Below are 22,600 nucleotides of genomic sequence, written 5' to 3'. Positions count from 1 at the left end.
TACCAGTTAATTGGGAGCACTCCTTAAAGGGGTACTACCCGATTTTAGCGTTTTCTCTGTAATCAGATTTGTGGTTGTTTTCATCTTGGTGCATATGACATGCAAAAACCTGCACAATATTTGTGGAGGTAAAAAAAAAAATTTGTTCCAGTATATTAAAATGAGATATTCCTACAGATTCTTGAGGTGTACAGTTTTTGTTTTAGGTACGAAAAAAACCCACACAGTTTGAGCAATTGTATTTTGTAGGTCATATGCCGCATCAACAGACAGGATAATTAACGAATGAGAATTATCAGGAATTTCAAATTTAAGTCCGAAGCAGAACGGACAGTTGTTTTTCCTCTTCATTTCAACTAATGTGGTGTTAAATGTAAAACTCACTAGTCTGAAATTTGTGTTTGGATATAAAAAGTACTCCACTACACCTGTTCAAGGAGATACACAATTAAAAGAAAAAATATTCTAGAACAAAGAACATTTTATTTATAGATTGGGATACAAGTTTACTTTGGTTACAGTTATATTTGCATAACCATTTCATTTTATTTAAATTGAAAAAAAGTAAAGGCTCTCTAAAAGGATCAATTCGAGTTCTTCGATACTACATTAGTTTCTGAAAGGGCAATTATTCCTACAACAAAATGGATAGCACTCTAAAAAAGGTCTGTACCAAGATACAAGTGTTCTATAAAATTCCAGTGCTAACCCTTCAAAAATGGAAGCTCATAGGGCTTAGCAACAGCATGTTCCAAGGCCAGGGCATATGAATAAACTCTGGCGTCTACCACAAGTTTCTCTCTTGCGACCATTTCTGTAAAAGCAGAAAACATGCAGTTTAATTGAAACAAAAAGTCATTGCATACCAAAAACAGCATCTAAATAATGTTATTAAATGTGATTCCATTGATTTTCTGGTGCCCAATAAACAATTCAGTTTTAAAAAAATAAATAAAGAAAATCATTAAGACGGTTTCCTTTATTTACAGCCAAAAATAGGTGCTTTGTGGGACAAAGTGATAAGTAAGGGTTATTCTAGTATTCTAGGAGGTCTTTAAAATATTTAGCACTTTAGAGAAAGGACTACAAAAGTGGTGCAAATTTGTCAAGGAGATGTAATCACCAATGGTACTTTCCTATTGATTCTACTGTGGTGATTGACAGTTTTAGAAATTTGTTCCACGTTCCAGTATGACAACCCAAGCAGCCCCCCTGCATTAAGTTAGACTGCCATTGCAGAGGGCAGGGCTGGCAGTAGTTGGACTGCCTGGGTTGTCAAGCAAGCCCCCCAGATTGGGATCACAATGGATCGCTGAATGAGGCAAGTATGGCGGCTGGAGGGGCTCACGATCATTAGGGCGTACCATGCGGCTCTAACAGTATTTAAGCCAACTTTGTGCAGGGCGTTAACGAGTTGAGTCCCATACCCTCCTGACTTTTATTCAGTTTGCCTTGTGGACATCACTTTCCTTGGTGTATGCTGTATAGATTGAGTAAAACTTTCATTGCTTTATCTTTGTAAATAGCTATCCATTTATTTACACAAACCCATACTACAGAAGGCACTATACTGCTACCTCTGTTCTAATATACATACACACACACACACATCTATATCTATATCTATATATATATCTTAAAACAAGAATCATTCCTACCAGTAATCCTAGAGTGGGGGATCTTACTATTCCATGCTACACTTTAGGAGCCATTGTATATAGTCTCTATTTCATGTGTGTGCGCAGTTTATTATTATAATTTTATCTATACTATTCGGATATACTACATACACTATATGGTCATTTTGTGTATCTATTTTATACACCCCAGACCACCAATTGGAACCAAGGGACACATTAGCATGCTTAAGCGGGGATTGTACTGCTCATGTGCCTAGAAGTAGAGCTCTTCATAGCTCCATCCATCTGTAAATGCATTTCTTTCTTCATTTTTCCCCAGATGGTGTAAAATACTACACCATATACTTATCCATTCTTACAACTCTGTTTTGTTCCATTCATTGAGAGACACTACTTCCACCTCACACAATTATGTAGAAAAGCCCTTGTATCACTAATCACACATTAACATTGGGAGTACAAAGTGCCAACAAAACATACCATCAATGTTTTTACGGAGGTCATTCTTGGGTATAACGATTGACTCTGTAAATTCTAAACAAAAAAAAAAAAAAAACACTAGTTAAGAGTGCCTTGAATTTCATTTTAAATGTATAAAGTATGTTAATAAAGTTAATTACATACCTCCATTAGCTTAACATGGATGGGGAAAAAAGGGAGGAAAAAAATAAAAATGAATATGATAATCAACAAAACCAAAAAACTTATATTTCAATGCCTCCTATATGACATACAAGAACATAGTAAAAGAAAAACATTTATGGAACATATATTAAACTATGTAGAAACGCTGTATCATGTGCCAGTCATGTCAGAACCATAGCCACTACGAAACAGGGCTTAATTAAGTGGAGCTAACAGAAGCTCCTAGCAAGAGCTTCTGGCTTCAGGGGAGGCCCCCTGGATCCCAGGTAAGTTGTCAAACCACAGTCAAACACTAATTAACCTGGAATGACGACAGTGCACTCCTGGCAACAAACACTACAGCAGTTGGTAGTGATTATTGTACTTTGAGGAGGTTCCTTTAACTACATTTATTACATTTAAGTATAAATTTAAAGAAACTGTCTGAAGAAAACAATGCCGTCATAACACGCTGAAAGAGTCATTGCTCCGGTAACAGAGCTCCTGGTTCTTTTTGGCCTTTGTGTGTGGGTGGCCTGGACCACAATCATCCAGCCATCATGAAACTGTCAAACTGATGTAAGAGTAGGGCTAGCTGGAGCTTCCAGTAGAGCTCTGTTACAGCTTGCATTTAATTTCAGAAAAACTAAAAAAAAGAGCAAAAGCATTAAAAAAAACCCTAGAGACTTATTATGCAAATGGTTTCTTCTGCTTACCATGCTTTGGTTTGGGCTTATTGTTTATTGCGTAGTCTCCGTTAATGTGAACAGTCATTATGTACGTTGTACAATTGCTCAGACCAGGGTCCAGGCAAGCCACTAAAACAAAAAACAAAATATAGAATTCTTAACACCTTATTATACACATTTCCATACAAGTTTTTCATAAACCGAAATAAATTAATACATAGATCCAAAATTATACATCCTGTTAAAATGTAGCTACTTACTTCTCTGCGTATACCACTACATTTTAACATATGATTTAACAGGATGTATAATTTTGCATCAATTTATTTATTAATTTATTTCTGCTGGTTTATGAAAAACTACTCTGGAAATGTGGGAAAAACTGTAGAAAATTGATACTGATAAGATCTATTGCTGTGTATTTAGTTGAAGAAACAAGATCAGAGCGAGCAAAATATCATTCAGACAGAAAGTGAAAAACATTCTATTCATTTTGCACTTTACAGAAGCCACTGAGATGCACTAGACAAGATGTCAAGGGCCCTTCTCCTCTGGTAAGGCATAAAGATACATTATGAAAAGGAAAAAAAAGATGGATTAAGACTGTCACCTATCTGTATTTGAAGCCTCTGGATTTTAACTTAAAGTGGAACCGTAAGACTTCTGAAAATTACCCCATTGAATGAAATGTTGAAAGCCACCTAAACGTTTGATGTTTTATACATGGTTGTTTAAATTATAAAGATTTTACATATTAAATTATCCAGTCAATTTACAAATGAAAAATTAAGAGTATAAATGGAAACAGTTTCATTTCTCCTCTTCTTTCTAGGATTTCCTCTATTCAGACTGCCCGGTGTAAAGAAGAAAGCTTATAACAACAGACAAGGAGCTAAAAGAGTCACAAAGTTTCAGGAAAAATAAATAAATGTAGGATGTGTCGATTTCTAAACTTAATTTTGCTCTTCATATACAGATTTGTTAAAATGCTTGTCCAAATGGGTGGCAGGGCTTGACCGCCATGCCGAGAGGAAGCAGTGGACTTGAGCTCCCGGATACAACTCATTATTTAAGTGTTTTTGAGGACTTAAAATACCCTCTTCAGTTACATTCTTAACCTTGGAAAAGGCATCTGGCATCTCGTGGGCAACATTGGTGCTGATTCAGAGGCCAAATACAAATACCGTGGTACAACTGCGTCTTTTGTTAGGTTGTAGCTTGGTGCATCTGCTCTAAGAGTGGATTGAACATCCCTTTAGAATAAACATTGTTTTATTAAAATAAATAAGTTAATCCAACCACTCAAAACCAGATCCTATAATCGGCTAGCATGCATTCACTGGGCACCTGGGGAACATTCCATGACTTCGCCTTTGTAGCCAGTTTCTTCCTCAAGCTCCCGCAAGGCAGCTTGTTCTGGAGTTTCATTCTCATCAATCAGTCCTATTGGGCACAAAACAGAATTTGCATAGATTGATAAGAATAAAAATGCAAGCAGGTCTAGGCAATGGTTTAAGCTTATATTTCACCACTTTCCAAATGCAGAACTCAGATGAAGGTTCCTGACCCCATCAGTTGCATCCACACAAAACCTCATGGTGTTCAGCTAGTAATAGAAGCTCACTATGTTACATGCTACATCTCTACAGTTCAAACTGAAGATCTCCCTGTGCCTGCTTATGCACCGGGACATAACAAATTGAGGCAGCCTAATCATAAAAGAAATTTAAAAAAAAATTACAAGTCTAGGGTTGGGTGCATGTAATATCGGAGAGGGAAGTGGGAAAAATCAGAGTAAGCAGCAGAGAGAGAAGTCAGCATGGAAAGCAGGAACAAGTGAATGGAGAGAGTTGGCAAGTTACATGGCAGTAACTAGTCACAAGTTGAGGAAAAGGGCACAACTAAAACCTGCACTCACAAAAACACACTGGCCTTACGCCGATATACTACATTCATTTAAGCACACAGATCTAGCACTAATACATCCTATATTCACACATACAGGCAGGGCCACCGTTACGACAAACAAGCTACTTATGAATATCTAATTAGGCACACATGCATAAAGATTCATGCATGTGTGCCCAACTAAATTTACACAGATGCAAGTCAAACTAGTACATAACTAGTCTCACACGATCACACACACAAAATTATCAGCCACATTAAAACCACCTGCCTAATATTGTGTAGGTACCCCTCATTATACCTAAACAGCTCTGATGCATCCCAGCATGGACTCCACAATACCACTGAACATGCCCTGTGGTATCTGGCACCCCAAAAAAATCAGCAGCAGATCCTTTAAGTGCTGCAAGTGGTGAGGTGGGGCCTCCATGGATCAGATTTGCAATCAGAGATCCAGGGAGTTTGGAGCCAAAAGCAACACATTGAACTATTTGTCAGATTTCTCAAACCATTCCTGAACAATACTTGCAGTGTGGCAGGCTGCATTATAATGCTGAAAGAGGCCACTGCCATCATGAACCCCCATTGCCACAAAGGGGTGTACGTGGTTTGCAACGATCTCTAGGTAGGTTGTAGAATCCAAATGAATGCCAGAACCTACCCAGAGCCTAACACTGCCGCACAATCCACCAAAGGAAATTGCAAATGTGATCACAAAATATAAGATAGAGGGATGTGTTACCAAAGTACACCCAAAGTAAATTAAATCTCATATTTTTTATCTCTCATAATTTGCTCGGAGCGCTTTATGATCTAGAACAGGGGTCAGCAACCTATGGCACTCTAGGTGCTTTTGCACAGCACTCAAGGCTGCCAGAGACAAACAGGCTCTGGCCTACCAAGAGTACCAGTGGTACTTCAGACATCTGCTAGTGAAAACCGAGCACATTGCAACAAATAGAGGACCTTATCTCAGTTCCGCACTGGAGTAGAGCTTCTTGACCTGCATCTCGCCAGCCTTGTTCTCACTGGATGCCAGTGAAGCCACCCACACTGTTCGATATACACAGAGCTGCAGAAGAAGATGCGCCTACATACCAATAATACAAACCACCCACACATAATCCCTATAAACTTAGCATCATGACAATCATCATGACAATCCACAATCAGCCTCTCACATGCAATGCCACAAGCAGGCCCACACATACACACTTATCATCCACATACACAGTTCCACAAGAGTCTACGTCCATATGTATCCTACACAATATCAGAAACTACTCATGAACATATACAATATATACAACAGCCCACATGCACACAAATATAAAGCTCTAAAGCAACTGCATCGCCCATATATAACACAAGCAGAATATGGCAACATACACATCTCAAAAAAAAAAAATATATATATATATATATATATATATATATATATTATATATATATATATATATCTGGCACGCCAAGGGACTTCAGGATCTTGTTTTGGCACAGTACTAGAAGAAACAGTTCATCAGACTATTATTATTATAGCCATTTATATAGCGCCAACAGATTCCGTAGCACTTTACAATATTATTAGAGCGAGGATTTAACTATAAATAGGACAATTACAAGAAAACTTACAGGAACAATAGGCTAGGCAGCCTTCTTCCATAGCTCCATGGTTTAGTTCTGATGCTCACATCCCAACTGAAGGCGCTTTCTGGACATACATCAATGAGCCTGGGGCGTCCATGACCCTGACGCAGGTCCCCTTGTCGTCCTTCCTTGCACCACTTTTGGTAGATACTAACCACTGCATACTAGGAACACCCCACAAGACTTGCTGTTTTAGAGATGCTCTGACCCAGTCTAGTCATTACTATTTTGCCCTTGTGAAAGTCACTCAGATCTTTTCTCTTGCCCATTATTCCGGTTTCCAACACACAAAAATCACTGTTCACTTGCTGCCCAATATATCCCACCCCTTGACAGGTGCCATTGTTATGATATAATCAAATGGTATTCACTACACCTATCAGTGGTTTTAATGTTGTGGCTGATCACTGTATACATGCACATCCTAAAAGATTGACACATACGTAGAGATACCTTAACACACAGACACAACCTAGCACACAGACACAACCTAGCAGTACCTTGCAGATATGTACAGTGTGAGTTCAAAGTGGATGATCTGGTTTAAAAAAAAACCAAAAAAAAAACAAACAAACAGTAATAACCTGCTGGGAATTCCAGGCAGACACAGCCCAAAGGAGGTCGAAATTGCTTGATAAGAACCAAACATTCATAATGGAGCGTTCGCTGTAGAACTGGTATTATTGCTACACCTAAAAAAAAAAAAAAAGTACAGAGAGTCAAGATAAAAAGCTCAAGAGGTACATATTCATTTATTTGTATAAATAAAAATTAGGCATGGGAATTTTACATAGAAAACCATCATATTTTAAAACAAATTTACCGCTTGATATATTTAAAGGAATCCCCAAAACTCAAATGTTCCATAATTGGATATTATACTATACAATGTCGTAGCATAATGGTCTTTCAGGGAACCAGATTGACCAACAAATGGCCAATCATAAAAATTGAAGAAAAACTAAAATAAATCAAAATAAAAAACAAAAACACAACTCTACCATAAATATAAGTAGCATGTGGTTTGTGAGTAGATGACAGCATATTTTCTGGTTTTAACAGAATACACTTAAAAAATAAAATATTTCCACTCACTTTTGATTAAAATGCTGCAATACACCCCCTCTCCACCCATGTCTGACAGACTAGAAATAGACCTGAATATTTAAAAATCACAACAGTTCACTTTGTGCATCAGCCCTCAAACGGTATCTGCTGATTGGCTACATTCAGGGTACGGATGGTCAGCGAGCATTTATATCTGGAGGATTCTCTGTGCGATGGATTAGGTAAGAGGCCGGGCAGAATAGCTGTAGTTTATCAGAAAATATGTCCAGTATAGAGATAACATAGAATAGCACTATACCTGTGCATTGCCACCAGATCTGAAGGAAAGTGCCTGGTGAGCTCCCACATCTCCAACACAGGCCATATATCTGAGGGTGTATTCTTTGAAAACATTTTGGTGTCATGTACCACCATGAGAACATTTTATATGTAGGTTTCTGCGTTTTACTTGCTATGGCACAATGATGTATCCAATCACACATTTTCTGCCATTGGGATTCAAAGAATCTGAGGTTTCCCCTAGAGCTTGTTTCCCATTAGGAGAAGAAGGGGTGGGGGGAGAGAATTATGTGTTAAGTGAGGAGGGGAATGCATAGTAATAGTAAATGATAGTCCGAATTTGTTAGCTTGTGCGTACCAGATGGTCAGTGTTGAAAATGAGCAATGAAATGAGAAAAATAGTTGTCTGCTCATAGAGGAAATGAATCAGAGTAGAACATAAAGTGGTCTTCTCTCCTGGTGTGAGACTTGATTTCCAGAGTTTATGCCAACCCTTATTCTTGTGAAATGTCAGCAGTGAGAATTTGTTTCTGGGGGGCCTGGCACCCTTCCATATGAGCTTAATGAGAATGGTGCATAGTTATGTGAAAAAAAGCTGTACGGATGGTTATTGGCAGTTTATGGATTAGGTATAGGACCCTTGGCAGTACTTTCATTTTAATAATGGCAACCCACCCCAGCCTTGAGAATAGAGGCATTACACATTCTGCTTGGTTCTTGCTAATGGTGCAGAGCAGAGGAACAAGGTCAGCTCTGGTAGTGAGCTTGCAGGAGTGAGAGTCAGTCCGGCCTTTCTGCTTGGCCAGAGGTCCGGTTGAATGTCAGAGAGGATGGGTCAGACCCTTCCAACACTATCGCGCCTCTGGAATGAGGCAGCATAGGCGCCTGATCTGTGGGAGTCACCAAGTACTAAATACTAAGTACTAAATACGGAGCACATCGGCCCCTGTTTGGGCTCTTCCCCTAAGTCACAAGCTCTTGTTGACTTCCCCATAGTGCCAAGGTAGCAGGGTATGTCACACTTTTGTTAGGAGGCTCATGAGAAAGAGAAATATCAAGAGGCCATTTTCGTCAGCCGTCACATCTCATTCTTTTGCATGCCTCTGATACATTACAGATCTCTCCAGCAGATCCCCAGCCATTGGCAGCTCACTGGGGTAATTTGCTTAAGGGCCAGTCTAGATCTGGTCCCTCCCTTGTGAATAGAAATCTTGGCATAAATGTGTTCCAGTGATGTAGGAGAATGCCTTTACAGTTGATTCTTATGTTCTCAAGTGAGACTCATGCTTTGAAAGGGCTGCTTTAATATCTGCAGAGTATAGCACCACTTTGTTGGATGGAAAAAGACACGCGCACACACAATAAAATAAATGTTAAGTTTTTTTGTTTGTTTTTGTTTTGTATTCAAATGCTTTTATTTAAGCCTCTCTAATGCAAAGTTAGGCTTCTCATTTTTATGTAAGAATGTTGGCAAACCTGAAACCTGCAATTCTTGAATACGACTACTCACCATCAGCTGCATTACCCTCTGCACGTGTTGTACGTTTTACGGTTTCCCATGTTCTGAGATTTGAAAGGAAAGATTGAGGAAAACAAATGCTTACTGTGCCGAACAAACATCAAGTTTACACTAAATTATATTCAAACAAATCTTTAAAAATAAATACAATTTCACACTAAAATGGTCCAGCACTTACTCCCCTCCTAAAATGTTAAACACATTTTAGGTTCCCGGCCCCCCTTGCCTCCCATTCAAAGTTGCAACACAACAAGATGCCACACACACACACACACACACAAGATCTTGGCAAACTTTGCATTAACACATTAAATTTATTATAAATGCTTAGAAAGCAAATATATTTCAGGCACTATACACAAAAGTTAAAGCACAACTAGATGCACACCAATCGCAAACAAGAAAAATGTAGCCAAGGTTGGGGCGGGGGGAGGGGAGTTAAGAGCTCACTGCTGCATCTGTAAGTTAGTGATTTGAACAGGTTATTCACAGATCTTAATACAGTTAATACAGTACTCTAACACTTCTTACATGGGTCCAAAGAAGCACATGATATCAATGTAAAAAGCCCTTTCATAAACTACCGGTAAGATGTTTTGGGAATGATGAAAAGCCCACTTTGTTTATAGGAGAGGGCTCTAACAACTGCAAAGTAAATAAATAATTAAAAATAAGAAAAGCATATTCTAAAGGCTAAAAATAATTATGAAAATGGCAAGCAAATCAAGGTCAAAGGTTAACCATACACAACTAACCTGGTTTTTCCATCGTGATCAACATATGTTGTTTCCTGGAGCTGTACCCATTTCCCTTTCACAAGTGTCTAAAGAAAATAAATAAATACAAAAATAAAACAAAAAGGAACACGCACATAAAATGTAGACTACAGATAAATACAATATTCATAACCTCCAAAAAAAAAAAATAATCTAGCAGCAAGGTTATAGAGGAGTCTGTTAATTTACCAAACAAACAAAACATTTTCCGTTAGAAAATGATTTTTCATTTAGTGCCAAATAATATTAGTAGGTAAAATGTGTTACCAGACCCCCAAAACAATTTAAAGCATTTCCACAAATGTAAATTAGTTTTCTTTTACTCCTGTAGTTTGTACTTTCTACATTTCACAATAATTCCATACATGCATTAGAAAACCTGTCTCCATTTCATTTCTTGCTTTATATAGCATTCAGAAATGAACAAAGACAGAAACATTAATTAGTGCTACACCTTCAACATGATTTGTGGGAAGAGTCTTAAAACACTGGTCATGAATTCAAATAGCAGGGACTCTGAACTAATGCTGGAATGAGAGATCTCATGAATAATGGGTGGTTTCTTACCGGAGAGGACTAAACCATTCAGGAACGGTTTAACTCCAAAGGTTTCCTCCAGCGCCTGATCTGCATTTCCCACACTGGAATGCGGCTTCTGAAATTCAGTTTCAGGAAGAGCAGAGTGCCACTGATTCGCTATAGCGTTCAGCAGACACTGTAAGCAAGGGTGAGGCAACATTTCAGTAGTATTGTGCCAAAACAAGATTATGAAGCCCCTTGGTGTGGGACTTCATAAGTTTTTTTTTTTAATTGAGGTGTGTATGTTGCAGTGTTCCGCTTGTATTTTTTGGTGCTGCAGTTGCTTTGTAGTGTTGTAAGTGTGTATATATATTTATATTTTGTGGTACTGTGTATATCTATAAGTGTGGGCTGACCGGAGTGTTCCTTTTATACACATGAATTTTAAGCTACAATATTAATTCAAGTAATTTTTTTTTTTTTTTTAATTCTTTATTTTTGTAGTGTGTATAAATGGAACAAAGCGTACATGCGGTACCCCAAAGGCAATCCACATGTTTTTGCAAACATTAAGTACAGTGAGGTACATAACAGTTCTTGCACATTTTTAGTGTTAATTTGAGTAAGATTAGGATATAACAGGACTTTACATTATTCTAGGCGTAGTAGGTACAATCTAAACATTTGGTTATACAATAGCGTCTGACAACATTGGGTCTTTCATATTCTGTTGAAGTCAACGACTTCAAAGTGCATGCTTAAAACTATATTTAGGCTTAGTCTGCACGTCTGCCGATCCGTTTACGTCATAAATCATGCATGCATAAGGGTTCAAGTGAGTGCTATGGGTTGGCACTAAGAATTGTCTACAACTTTAAATAACAGGCTATAATGTGCCGCGTGTTTGTGAGTTCTAAGCCGTATCAGGAAGATGAAAAATTAATAAAAAAAAAAAAACAACAGGCTATATAATAACGTCTAACCACCTGGGTTCTATTACACACTGCTTACGTAATTGGCTTGAAGGTGTATGATTATAGCTATAATCAATATCTGTTCTGCTGACCTCATAGATTATGCATATGTTGAGATACATGTGAGTGCTGCAGTCTAGTACTAGGAACTGTCTGCAACTCTCAATTCGTCTCTCGTTTGTTAGACTTTTGCTGTAGCAATAAGGTTAATGAGTTTAAGAAAAAACGCAATGGGCTGTACAATAACATCTGATCACATGAATTCCCTTGTGTGCTGTTTACGTAATCGGCTTTAAAATGTATGTTGAAAACTATATCTAGACAATAAACATGGGCTGCCGAGCATATAACAGTGCCCTTCAAGTGTATCAGTTATGGACCTTTGTGTGTATGGCATACTCTGCTGAGCAGGACCTGCTTGGAGCATATCTAGCTACGTTGGGAATAAGGAAATGTGCTAGTCATCTAGGCGTCCGCCCCAGTGGCGTGGTAAAATTTTAAACAGTGAGGTGGGTAAACATAGAAGAGATCGCAGCTAACCTGTTAGAGGCAAGTGTTCCACTAGAGTGGGTAGTTTAGCCATGTTGGGTATCTAAATGAAAGACTAGGGGCCAGGGGTGACTAAAACATAGGATGCATTTGCTGGGATGCGGGCGTGCTGCCGTTGGGCGATCAGTTAAGGCAGGAGCATTCTAGTGCCATTGTGTTGGAGTAGGCGGTGGGCCAGTAACAAGGGGCGTTTTGATTAGCGCTCCCGGAGTGTTGAGCAACAAGTGATATGCGTCCCGGTAATGCCTTGGCCGCAGTCAACCGGCAGTGAGACATTAATAGGAGGCATGCAGGATAAACATAAACCGTTAAACAATATTAAAATTAAGATGATCAAAACAAAAAACAAAGAACTCATGCAAACATTAGTCAGGCCTGCGGTAGGTGGGTTGCTAGGCCTCGCGGTGCAGGTCACTGAGTCCCGGGCGGGGTGTTAATTCACCGCATTCCGGTCATGTGGTAACGGTAGCATATGAGTCGGGTGTTAGTCCCTGTGGTACAAATGGGGTTGTTCGGGATGGGTCCCAGGTGTGGTTAGGGGACGGAGTGCTCCGGCAGTTAGGCGGCGTGAGGGAGTCTCGTGGTAGGCCCAAGGCCTGCAGTAGCTGCGCTGCTTCGCTCATGTCGTGGATCCGGTGGGAGTCTGTACCCTGGTTAATGGTCAGTGTGTGAGCAGGCTGCCATCGATATTGGAGGTCCCGTTCTCGTAGGAGCGTGGTGAGCGGCCTGAAAGAGCGTCGCCACGCCAGGGTGTCGCTCGATAGGTCCGCAAAGAAAGACAGTGTCATGCCCTCAAATTGGAGTGGTGGCTTTCCCAGCATGGCGGTGAGGATCGCCGTCTTGTCTTGGTGTGTGCGGAAGGCCAGGATTATATCCCTGGAGGCTGAAGTTGGTGCTTTGGGTGAGATGGGGATCCTGAAGATGCGTTCAGGGCCCATTCTGTCAGCTTGAGTGTGTGACAGTATGGTCGTGATTAGGCGTGTGATGAGTGGTGGTAATGCCGCTGTGGGTATTGCCTCAGAGATCCCTCTCAGTTTGATATTGTTGCGCCTTCTGACATCCTCCTGTTCCGCCATGCGGCGCTCCATGCTCCGCTGCTGCTGTTGTAGGTCACTCATGTTTTTTTGGAGTTCCCCAATGTCTCGGGCGTTCGTTGTGGAAGTGTTTTCGAGGGTGTCCATACGGGCTGTCAGGCCTCTCAGGTCCCCCCTTAATGCCAATATATCTGCTTGCAAGCTAGTTTGAAGATCTGCGAGCAGTTGTTTCAGGATCAGCGTGGTTACCGGAGAGGAATCAGGTGAAGGTCTATTAGGCTGTGTAGGCATTCTTGGCGCCGGAGCTGGTGAGTATTCTTCCCCCGACATGTCATCGGAGAAGTCCGAACAGCCTCCGTGGAGCGCCGCCATGTTGTGCCCGCTGGCGCCATGCGCTTGTCTCCACATATCCCCTATCGTAAGCCCTGGGGTGGCTTTATCAGCTTGGATTTTCTTCGATTTGCGTCCCATGTTGTTGGGGGGGTGCCGGGGGTCCCGGTTTTGTTCTGGGGGGTACGCCGTTTGGGTATAATGTCTTGGTTTTCTCGTTTGGGCCCAGGAGCTCCGTTTTGGTGCGACTGCTCTCTGCTGCGGCTAGGCTCCGCCAATTCAAGTTATTTTTAAAGCAGCACCGTCATGCTGAACTTACCTTTCTTTAATTGATTCCTCTTCTCTCCCTCTGTTCTTCATTTCTTCCTGTCTGCTCTAGTTTTCTTTAAAGACATAAGACAAAGTAGGGACTTTGTTTTTTTTTTTCTGAGCAGCCACTGGCTGCTCACTGTCTAAACATGCCCCTACTCACAGTATAGCGAGCAGGGGCAGAATTTACTAATACTAAATAATTTTTACTTAGTATTAGTAAATTTGGCTGAAAGATCAATTTAGGTATTTCAGCCTTTTGGTAGATAACGCCTTAATACCGTGGGAATTAGGGAGCTATCTACTAAGCGGCTGCAAGATGCAGCCACGTCACAGGTAGGATCAGAGTTTCATTCATTAGAATGAAATACCGATCCGAACAAAGTCCCGTATTGCGTTCTAACACGAATGGAGCAACTGTTCTCATTCTGTTAGGATGAAATTCGGTAGTTTCGCTGGAGTTCTGTGTAAGTGACAGGACGTTTGGGAATACTGACAACAAGCATCGCAAGATCACGGATCAAAGGTGAGAATTGTGGGAAAATTGCTTTTATCACCGGAAACGAAGCACACTTTGCTCCTCCGCTGGTCAAGTGTAGGAAACCTCCAGAAGAATAAGTAGTCCCTACTTTGTCTTATGTTTTAAAGAAAACTAGAGCAGACAGGAAGAAATAAAGAACAGATCTTGACAGAGGAAGAGTAGAGGAATCGATTAAAGAAAGGAATGTTTGGCATGACAGTGCCGCTTTAAGGGACATTTTGCAAGATAGCACTTCACAGAGGTGAACCGTTATGGGTGCCTATAGTGTAAGGTGCCCTATTATGTTGCCTCTGGAGCCCATCCACAATTCTGAAAGTGAGTCTTCAGGAGTCTAACCATGGAAGCTTGCGTCCAAGTCTATGCAAGAATAGCCTACTGGTGGACAGAACAGGTGTATACAATTTCCTTGAAAGGTTCTTGCGAATACTAAAGATTCTGCATGAAGGAATGAGTAACGACAAAACAGCAGTGGTATAGACTTATCTCTTTGCCACAAAAGGGTGAAGCTTAGTTAGAGAGATAGACAATGATGAAGAGGTGGTTTTTGGATAAAAAATAAGGAGAGGATGGCACGAAGAGGAAGGGAGATCGTGGCATACGGCTGAAAGGAGAAGGAAAGAGGCCCATGAGACACAAATAAGACTAATTGAGAGAAACAAAATTGGAGATTATAGGAATGACAAAATTTAACTTTTTAAAAGAATTGCAATGGGGGTAAATAAAGAGAGTAATCTTAGGAAGGAAGGAATACTAAGGTATAGATTTTATTTATTTTTCTGCTCTTTTGTCCATCAGGATATAGGTTGACCGATAATGCAAAGAGACCTCCTGTAGAGTCTGTGTGAGGAAATCGCATCTGCAGGGTGCAAGTATTTACCCCATTAAACCCAACAAGTGGAAAGGATAGTGAAACAATCACGTTTCTCTCGCTGCTTTCAACAGCAAAAACACATGCAGGATGTGCAAATGGTTCCTATTCATCTGTATGAGGAATGTGCTTCAAGGAAGAAACAGAAAATATTCTTGATTACCAATGGTGTAGTGCTCTATAAGCAACGTTGTTGTCCATTTACATTACTTTTATGAGCAATTAGGATCCTGTTTGATATAGTACGAGATGGCTGCATTCTGCTCAGAACACAGGACATCAAGGGAGAAAATTACACTCCATCTCAATGAAATCCTTACCTCTTCCTTTATTATAGTGTTCTTGTTATTGACAGAGGACTCTTCAGGATTCACGTCTTCCATTCCGAAGTTGCAATTCACTGTTAGAAAAACAGACAATAGTTTTCAATACTGGCATTTCAAATACTTTACAGTACAGTTTAATGGTTATTCACAAATCTAACCAGAGGAGGGGGGAGGGAACCTGCAAATCAATAGCCATTTAAAGGACCACTATAGTGCCAGGAAAACATACTCGTGGGGGCACCCTCAGGGCTCTGGGATGAGGAAAGGGTTAAAACTTACCTTTATTCCAGCGCCGGGCGGGGAGCTCTCCTCCTCCTCTCCGCCTCCGATCCTCCCTTTCGGCTAAATGCGCATGCGCGGCAAGAGCTGCGCACGCATTCAGCCGGCCGCATAGGAAAGCATTTACAATGCTTTCCTATGGACGCTTGCGTGCGCTCACGGTGATTTTCCCAGTGAGAATCAAGAATGCACCTCTAGCGGCTGTCAGTAAGACAGCTACTAGAGGATTTGGAGGCTGGATTAACCCTTTTATAAACATAGCAGTTTCTCTGAAACTGCTATGTTTATAAAAAAAAAAAAAGGGTTAATCCTAGAGGGACCTGGCACCCAGACCACTTCATTAAGCTGAAGTGGTCTGGGTGCCTAGAGTTGTCCTTTAAAAAAAAACAAAAACAAAAAAAAACAACCCTTTCATTAGCAGCAGTCATGGATTTTTATTTTTCTTCCATATTTGCATTCATCTGAGAAAAAAAGGTAAGTCCTAGAAGATAAGGTTAAATATATGCAAGACATGTCAGGACATATAGTAATTTACCTTACATCTGGTTCTTAGAAGCAACAGGTAAAAGGAAGACTTACAGGCACCAGATAATTTGAATTAATGTAATTGTATTTATAACTTCATAATATCAATTATAAAGAAACATTTCTTTATTTTAATAGTGCCCTATTGGGCACTAGTTAATCTCTCCCAACTTAAAACTTTACCCCTGAAATATAACTCAAAAACTCACTTGGAATCCTGCATTGGACGAGGATCTTGCACACTTGTCTGTCATTACTCTGCACCACTCACTTCCTCCCTGTGGTTTAGTCAATGCTTCATAGAGAAGCATTTGATTGGACTTTTTTCACTAGGTCAAAGCACACATCCATATTCTAAACCAGGGAGCAGAGGGTGGACAAAGGGAGGGGCTTAGAAGGAAAACAAAAATAAATAGAAACAAAACAGATACATGGAAAAAATGGGAGGGATCACACAAGCAGTGAGGAAAGGTAGAAGCTTGCTATGTCGGTCTTCAACGTGCGTCCAGGGGAGGGCTGGTAGCCCTAGGCCTGGGGGGAAAATCCAGTCAAGTGGCCCATTGCACCACCGAATCACCTCACCATCCAAGCCCACCTTTTTTATAATGTAGCCAGTCACACCAAGTCACTCCCTCGCTCCGCTGGTGCTGCCTAGTGCCTATCCTCTGCCTCCAACCTCCAAGAAGATTGTCTGTGCGAGGACTGGGAGTTGTAGTTTCCTGCTGAGCTAAAGATGGGTTCTCCCCGCCCCCCGGGAGCGTGAGTGAGCCCCTAGCAGGGACTACAACTCCCGGAATGCATTAGCTCTCACTCCCTGTCAGCCAGTAAGCGGCCGTTCGTTTTCCCCTCCCTCTGACTCCACAGCCAAGCGACAGCCAAGAGATCCTGTCTCTGCCTCTGTGGCAGGCAAGCAGACAGAGACAGCCAGGGCCGGACTGGGGATACACAGCAGCCCTGGAAAAAAAATCTATGCCAGCCCCATAAGTCATTGTGCCTGCCCCATAGTAACTGGAACAGGATAGTAGAGTGTAGGAATGTTGGTGTGTGAATGCAGATTAGAAGGGGTTAAGTTGCCAGCCAGGTGTGAAACGTTATGAGTCATCTCAAATGCTTGTGCACAATATTTTCATTTTTAAAAATTTTTATTTATTCAGGTATGTACAGGACCGGTGCTAGGATTTTTAGTTACACAGGCGAAGATGCATTTTGGTGCCCCCCACCCTCGTTTAAAATAAGGTTCATACAAACACAGAAATAATCATACAGAGACATACAGACACAGACAGAGACAGACATGCAGGCATATAGACATACATACAGAGGCACACCGTCATACAGACACATACATACATACATACATACATACAGAAACATACATACAGAGACATCCAGGCATACAGACACATACATACATACATACAGGCAGGCATACAAAGACATACACGCATACAGAGACATACCGTCATACAGACACATACATATATACAGGTATACAGAGACATACAGGCATACAGACACATACGTACAAAGACATACAGGCATACAGACACATACATTTGTACATCCAGAGACATACAGGCATACGGACACATACATTTGTACATACAGAGACATACAGGCATACAGACACATACATGCATACAGAAACATACATAACAAAGACATACAGGCATTCAGAGACCTACATACATACATACATACACACATACAGAGACATACACAATTACATACTTACATCAGTTCAATCTTGTCCCCTGGATGCATGCTGTCTGGCTCCTTGGAGTCCTGTCCTGCAGCCCAGCCCCATCACAGGGCGCCAGCCGCGCTGTGTGGTACACAGGGAGCAGGGATATGATGTCATTCATATCCTCGCCCCCTCCACACAGCCTGCGGCAGACACCAGGGAAGGTGCAGTGGCGTACACATGACCCATGGGGCCCCAGTGCGCAAATTGATCCGTGCCCCCCCCCCCCCCGCGCTTACTCTGCGTGTGCCGGGGCCGCAACACATGGCGGCAGGCACCTGGTCGCAGGGGTTGCAGGGCTGTGACCCCTGCGACCGCGGTATGTACGCCAGTGCATGCAGATGCACACACACTTAAAGGACCACTACAGACACCCAGATCACATCAGCTCAATGAAGTGGTCTGGGTGTCAGGTCCCTCTAGTTTTAACCCTGCAGCTGAAAACATAGCAGTTTCAGAGAAACTGCTATGTTTCACCGAGGGTTAATCCAGCCTCTAGTGGATGTCTCACTGACAGCCGCTAGAGGAGCTTTCGCTATTCTAAAACACTGAACATCCATAGGAAAGCATTGAGTAATGCTTTCCTATGGGCGGTTTGAATGCGTGCGCGGCAAGAGCATTCGGAGCTGAGAGGCGGAGGGATCCCCAGCGCCAAGGGAGTCCGGCGCTAGTGAAAGGTAAGTGCTGAAGACACACACACACTCTCACGAACAGATGCATACACCAGCTAACAGACACACACATTTACTGACAGACACACTCACTTACAAAACATACACTCTCACTGACAAACACACACTCACTAACAGACATCAAACAGACTCACTAATACACACACAAACACACTCAGTAAGAGACACACAAACACACTCAGTAAGAGACACACAGTAACACACTCACTGACACTCACTAGCAGACACTCACTGACACTCACTAGCAGACACTCACTAGCAGACACTCACTAGCAGACACTCACTAGCAGACACTCACTAGCAGACACTCACTAGCAGACACTCACTAGCAGACACTCACTAGCAGACACTCACTAGCAGACACTCACTGACACTCACTAGCAGACACTCACTGACACTCACTAGCAGACACTCACTGACACTCACTAGCAGACACTCACTGACACTCACTAGCAGACACTCACTGACACTCACTAGCAGACACTCACTGACACTCACTAGCAGACACACTCACTGACACTCACTAGCAGACACACTCACTGACACTCACTAGCAGACACACTCACTGACACTCACTAGCAGACACACTCACTGACACTCACTAGCAGACACACTCACTGACACTCACTAGCAGACACACTCACTGACACTCACTAGCAGACACACTCACTGACACTCACTAGCAGACACACTCACTGACACTCACTAGCAGACACACTCACTGACACTCACTAGCAGACACACTCACTGACACTCACTAGCAGACACACTCGCTGACACTAGCAGACACACTCGCTGACACTAGCAGACACACTCGCTGACACTAGCAGACACACTCGCTGACACTAGCAGACACACTCGCTGACACTAGCAGACACACTCGCTGACACTAGCAGACACACTCGCTGACACTAGCAGACACACTCGCTGACACTAGCAGACACACTCGCTGACACTAGCAGACACACTCGCTGACACTAGCAGACACACTCGCTGACACTAGCAGACACACTCGCTGACACTAGCAGACACACTCGCTGACACTAGCAGACACACTAGCAGACACTAGCAGACACTAGCAGACACTAGCAGACACTAGCAGACACTAGCAGACACTAGCAGACACTAGCAGACACTAGCAGACACTAGCAGACACTAGCAGACACTAGCAGACACTAGCAGACACTAGCAGACACTAGCAGACACTAGCAGACACTAGCAGACACTAGCAGACACTCACTGACACTAGCAGACACTCACTGACACTAGCAGACACTCACTGACACTAGCAGACACTCACTGACACTAGCAGACACTCACTGACACTAGCAGACACTCACTGACACTAGCAGACACTCACTGACACTAGCAGACACTCACTGACACTAGCAGACACTCACTGACACTAGCAGACACTCACTGACACTAGCAGACACTCACTGACACTAGCAGACACTCACTGACACTAGCAGACACTCACTGACACTAGCAGACACACACTGACACTAGCAGACACACACTGACACTAGCAGACACACTGACACTAGCAGACACACACTGACACTAGCAGACACACACTGACACTAGCAGACACACACTGACACTAGCAGACACACACTGACACTAGCAGACACACACTGACACTAGCAGACACACACTGACACTAGCAGACACACACTCACTAGCAGACACACACTGACACTCACTAGCAGACACACACACTGACACTCACTAGCAGACACTCATTGACACTCACTAGCAGACACACTCACTGACACTCACTAGCAGACACACTCACTGACACTCACTAGCAGACACACTCACTGACACTCACTAGCAGACACACTCACTGACACTCACTAGCAGACACACTCACTGACACTCACTAGCAGACACACTCACTGACACTCACTAGCAGACACACTCACTGACACTCACTAGCAGACACACACACTGACACTCACTAGCAGACACACACTGACACTCACTAGCAGACACACACTGACACTCACTAGCAGACACTCGCTGACACTAGCAGACACACTCGCTGACACTAGCAGACACACTCGCTGACACTAGCAGACACACTCGCTGACACTAGCAGACACACTCGCTGACACTAGCAGACACACTCGCTGACACTAGCAGACACACTCGCTGACACTAGCAGACACACTCGCTGACACTAGCAGACACACTCGCTGACACTAGCAGACACACTCGCTGACACTAGCAGACACACTCGCTGACACTAGCAGACACACTCGCTGACACTAGCAGACACACTCGCTGACACTAGCAGACACACTCGCTGACACTAGCAGACACACTCGCTGACACTAGCAGACACACTCGCTGACACTAGCAGACACACTCGCTGACACTAGCAGACACACTAGCAGACACTAGCAGACACTAGCAGACACTAGCAGACACTAGCAGACACTAGCAGACACTCGCTGACACTCGCTGACACTCGCTGACACTCGCTGACACTAGCAGACACTAGCAGACACTAGCAGACACTAGCAGACACTAGCAGACACTAGCAGACACTAGCAGACACTAGCAGACACACTCACTGACACTAGCAGACACTCACTGACACTAGCAGACACTCACTGACACTAGCAGACACTCACTGACACTAGCAGACACTCACTGACACTAGCAGACACTCACTGACACTAGCAGACACTCACTGACACTAGCAGACACTCACTGACACTAGCAGACACTCACTGACACTAGCAGACACACACTGACACTAGCAGACACACACTGACACTAGCAGACACACACTGACACTAGCAGACACACACTGACACTCACTAGCAGACACACACACTGACACTCACTAGCAGACACTCATTGACACTCACTAGCAGACACACTCACTGACACTCACTACAGACACACTCACTGACACTCACTAGCAGACACACTCACTGACACTCACTAGCAGACACACTCACTGACACTCACTAGCAGACACACACACACACACACCAACACTCACACTAACACATGTTGTTTTTTTTTTTTTTTATTTAATCCCCCAGCCTCCTTACCTTTTTGGAGTGCTGAAGGGATTCCCTGGGGTCCAGTGGTGCTGCTAGGCTCCTTGGCTGGCTCCCTGGCTGGCTGGCTCCCTGGCTGGCGGGCGGGCGCGAGGGAGCACTCTCCCATGTGTGCTTCCTCTTCAGCTCCCTCGCACACCGCGTAGGGATGCCGGAAGATGACGTCATCTTCCGGCTCCGGTATCAGTATGCGGCGCGCGAGGGAGCTGAAGAGGAAGCACACATGGGAGAGTGCTCCCTCGCGCGCCAGCAGAACCAGGCGCTCGGCCACGCTACAATAGGTCGTCGGTTGGAGGGGAGCGCAGTGCGCAGCCTGATTTTGCGCCCCCAGGGCCGGTGCGCCCTAAGGCGGCCGCCTGGGCCGCCTTATGGTATCGCCGGCCCTGGGTATGTACACAACTTCAATTTGTGTGTATTCAGGGACATATTTGTATTGATAGTTTTATGTGTGTGTGTAAATGTAGGGCCATATTTGTATGTAGTTTGTGTGGATACAGGTGCATATATATGGAGCAGGTCAATGTGTTTGAATGTAGGGACGTGTGTGTGTGTTTGTGTGTGGAGAGTCTGTGTGTGAATGCAGGGACGTGACTGGAGGTTTGATGAGTGTAAAGGTGCATAAGTGTGTAGTGAGTCAAGTTGTTTTTGTGTATGATGGGCACTGTCTGCATGAATGAAGT

At 42.9% G+C, this 22,600-nt stretch overlaps 1 protein-coding gene across 1 annotated transcript; it reads right to left on the bottom strand.

The window, feature by feature from the left end:
- Positions 1-505: 505 nt before the first annotated feature.
- On the bottom strand, positions 506-15,670 carry NUDT5 (nudix hydrolase 5). Its single transcript, XM_063448222.1, has 9 exons — positions 15,595-15,670; positions 10,130-10,197; positions 9,366-9,418; positions 7,093-7,200; positions 4,301-4,396; positions 2,981-3,082; positions 2,265-2,273; positions 2,121-2,174; positions 506-814 (listed from the first exon to the last, which is right to left on the bottom strand). The coding sequence occupies exons 1-9, from the start codon at positions 15,655-15,657 to the stop codon at positions 705-707; spliced, it is 663 nt and encodes a 220-aa protein (XP_063304292.1). The 5' UTR covers positions 15,658-15,670; the 3' UTR covers positions 506-704.
- Positions 15,671-22,600: the final 6,930 nt, after the last annotated feature.

The sequence above is a fragment of the Pelobates fuscus genome, chromosome 3 (assembly GCF_036172605.1).
Source record: "Pelobates fuscus isolate aPelFus1 chromosome 3, aPelFus1.pri, whole genome shotgun sequence".
In the NCBI taxonomy this organism is placed as follows: domain Eukaryota; kingdom Metazoa; phylum Chordata; class Amphibia; order Anura; family Pelobatidae; genus Pelobates; species Pelobates fuscus.
This window is presented reverse-complemented; position numbering and strand designations above follow the sequence as displayed.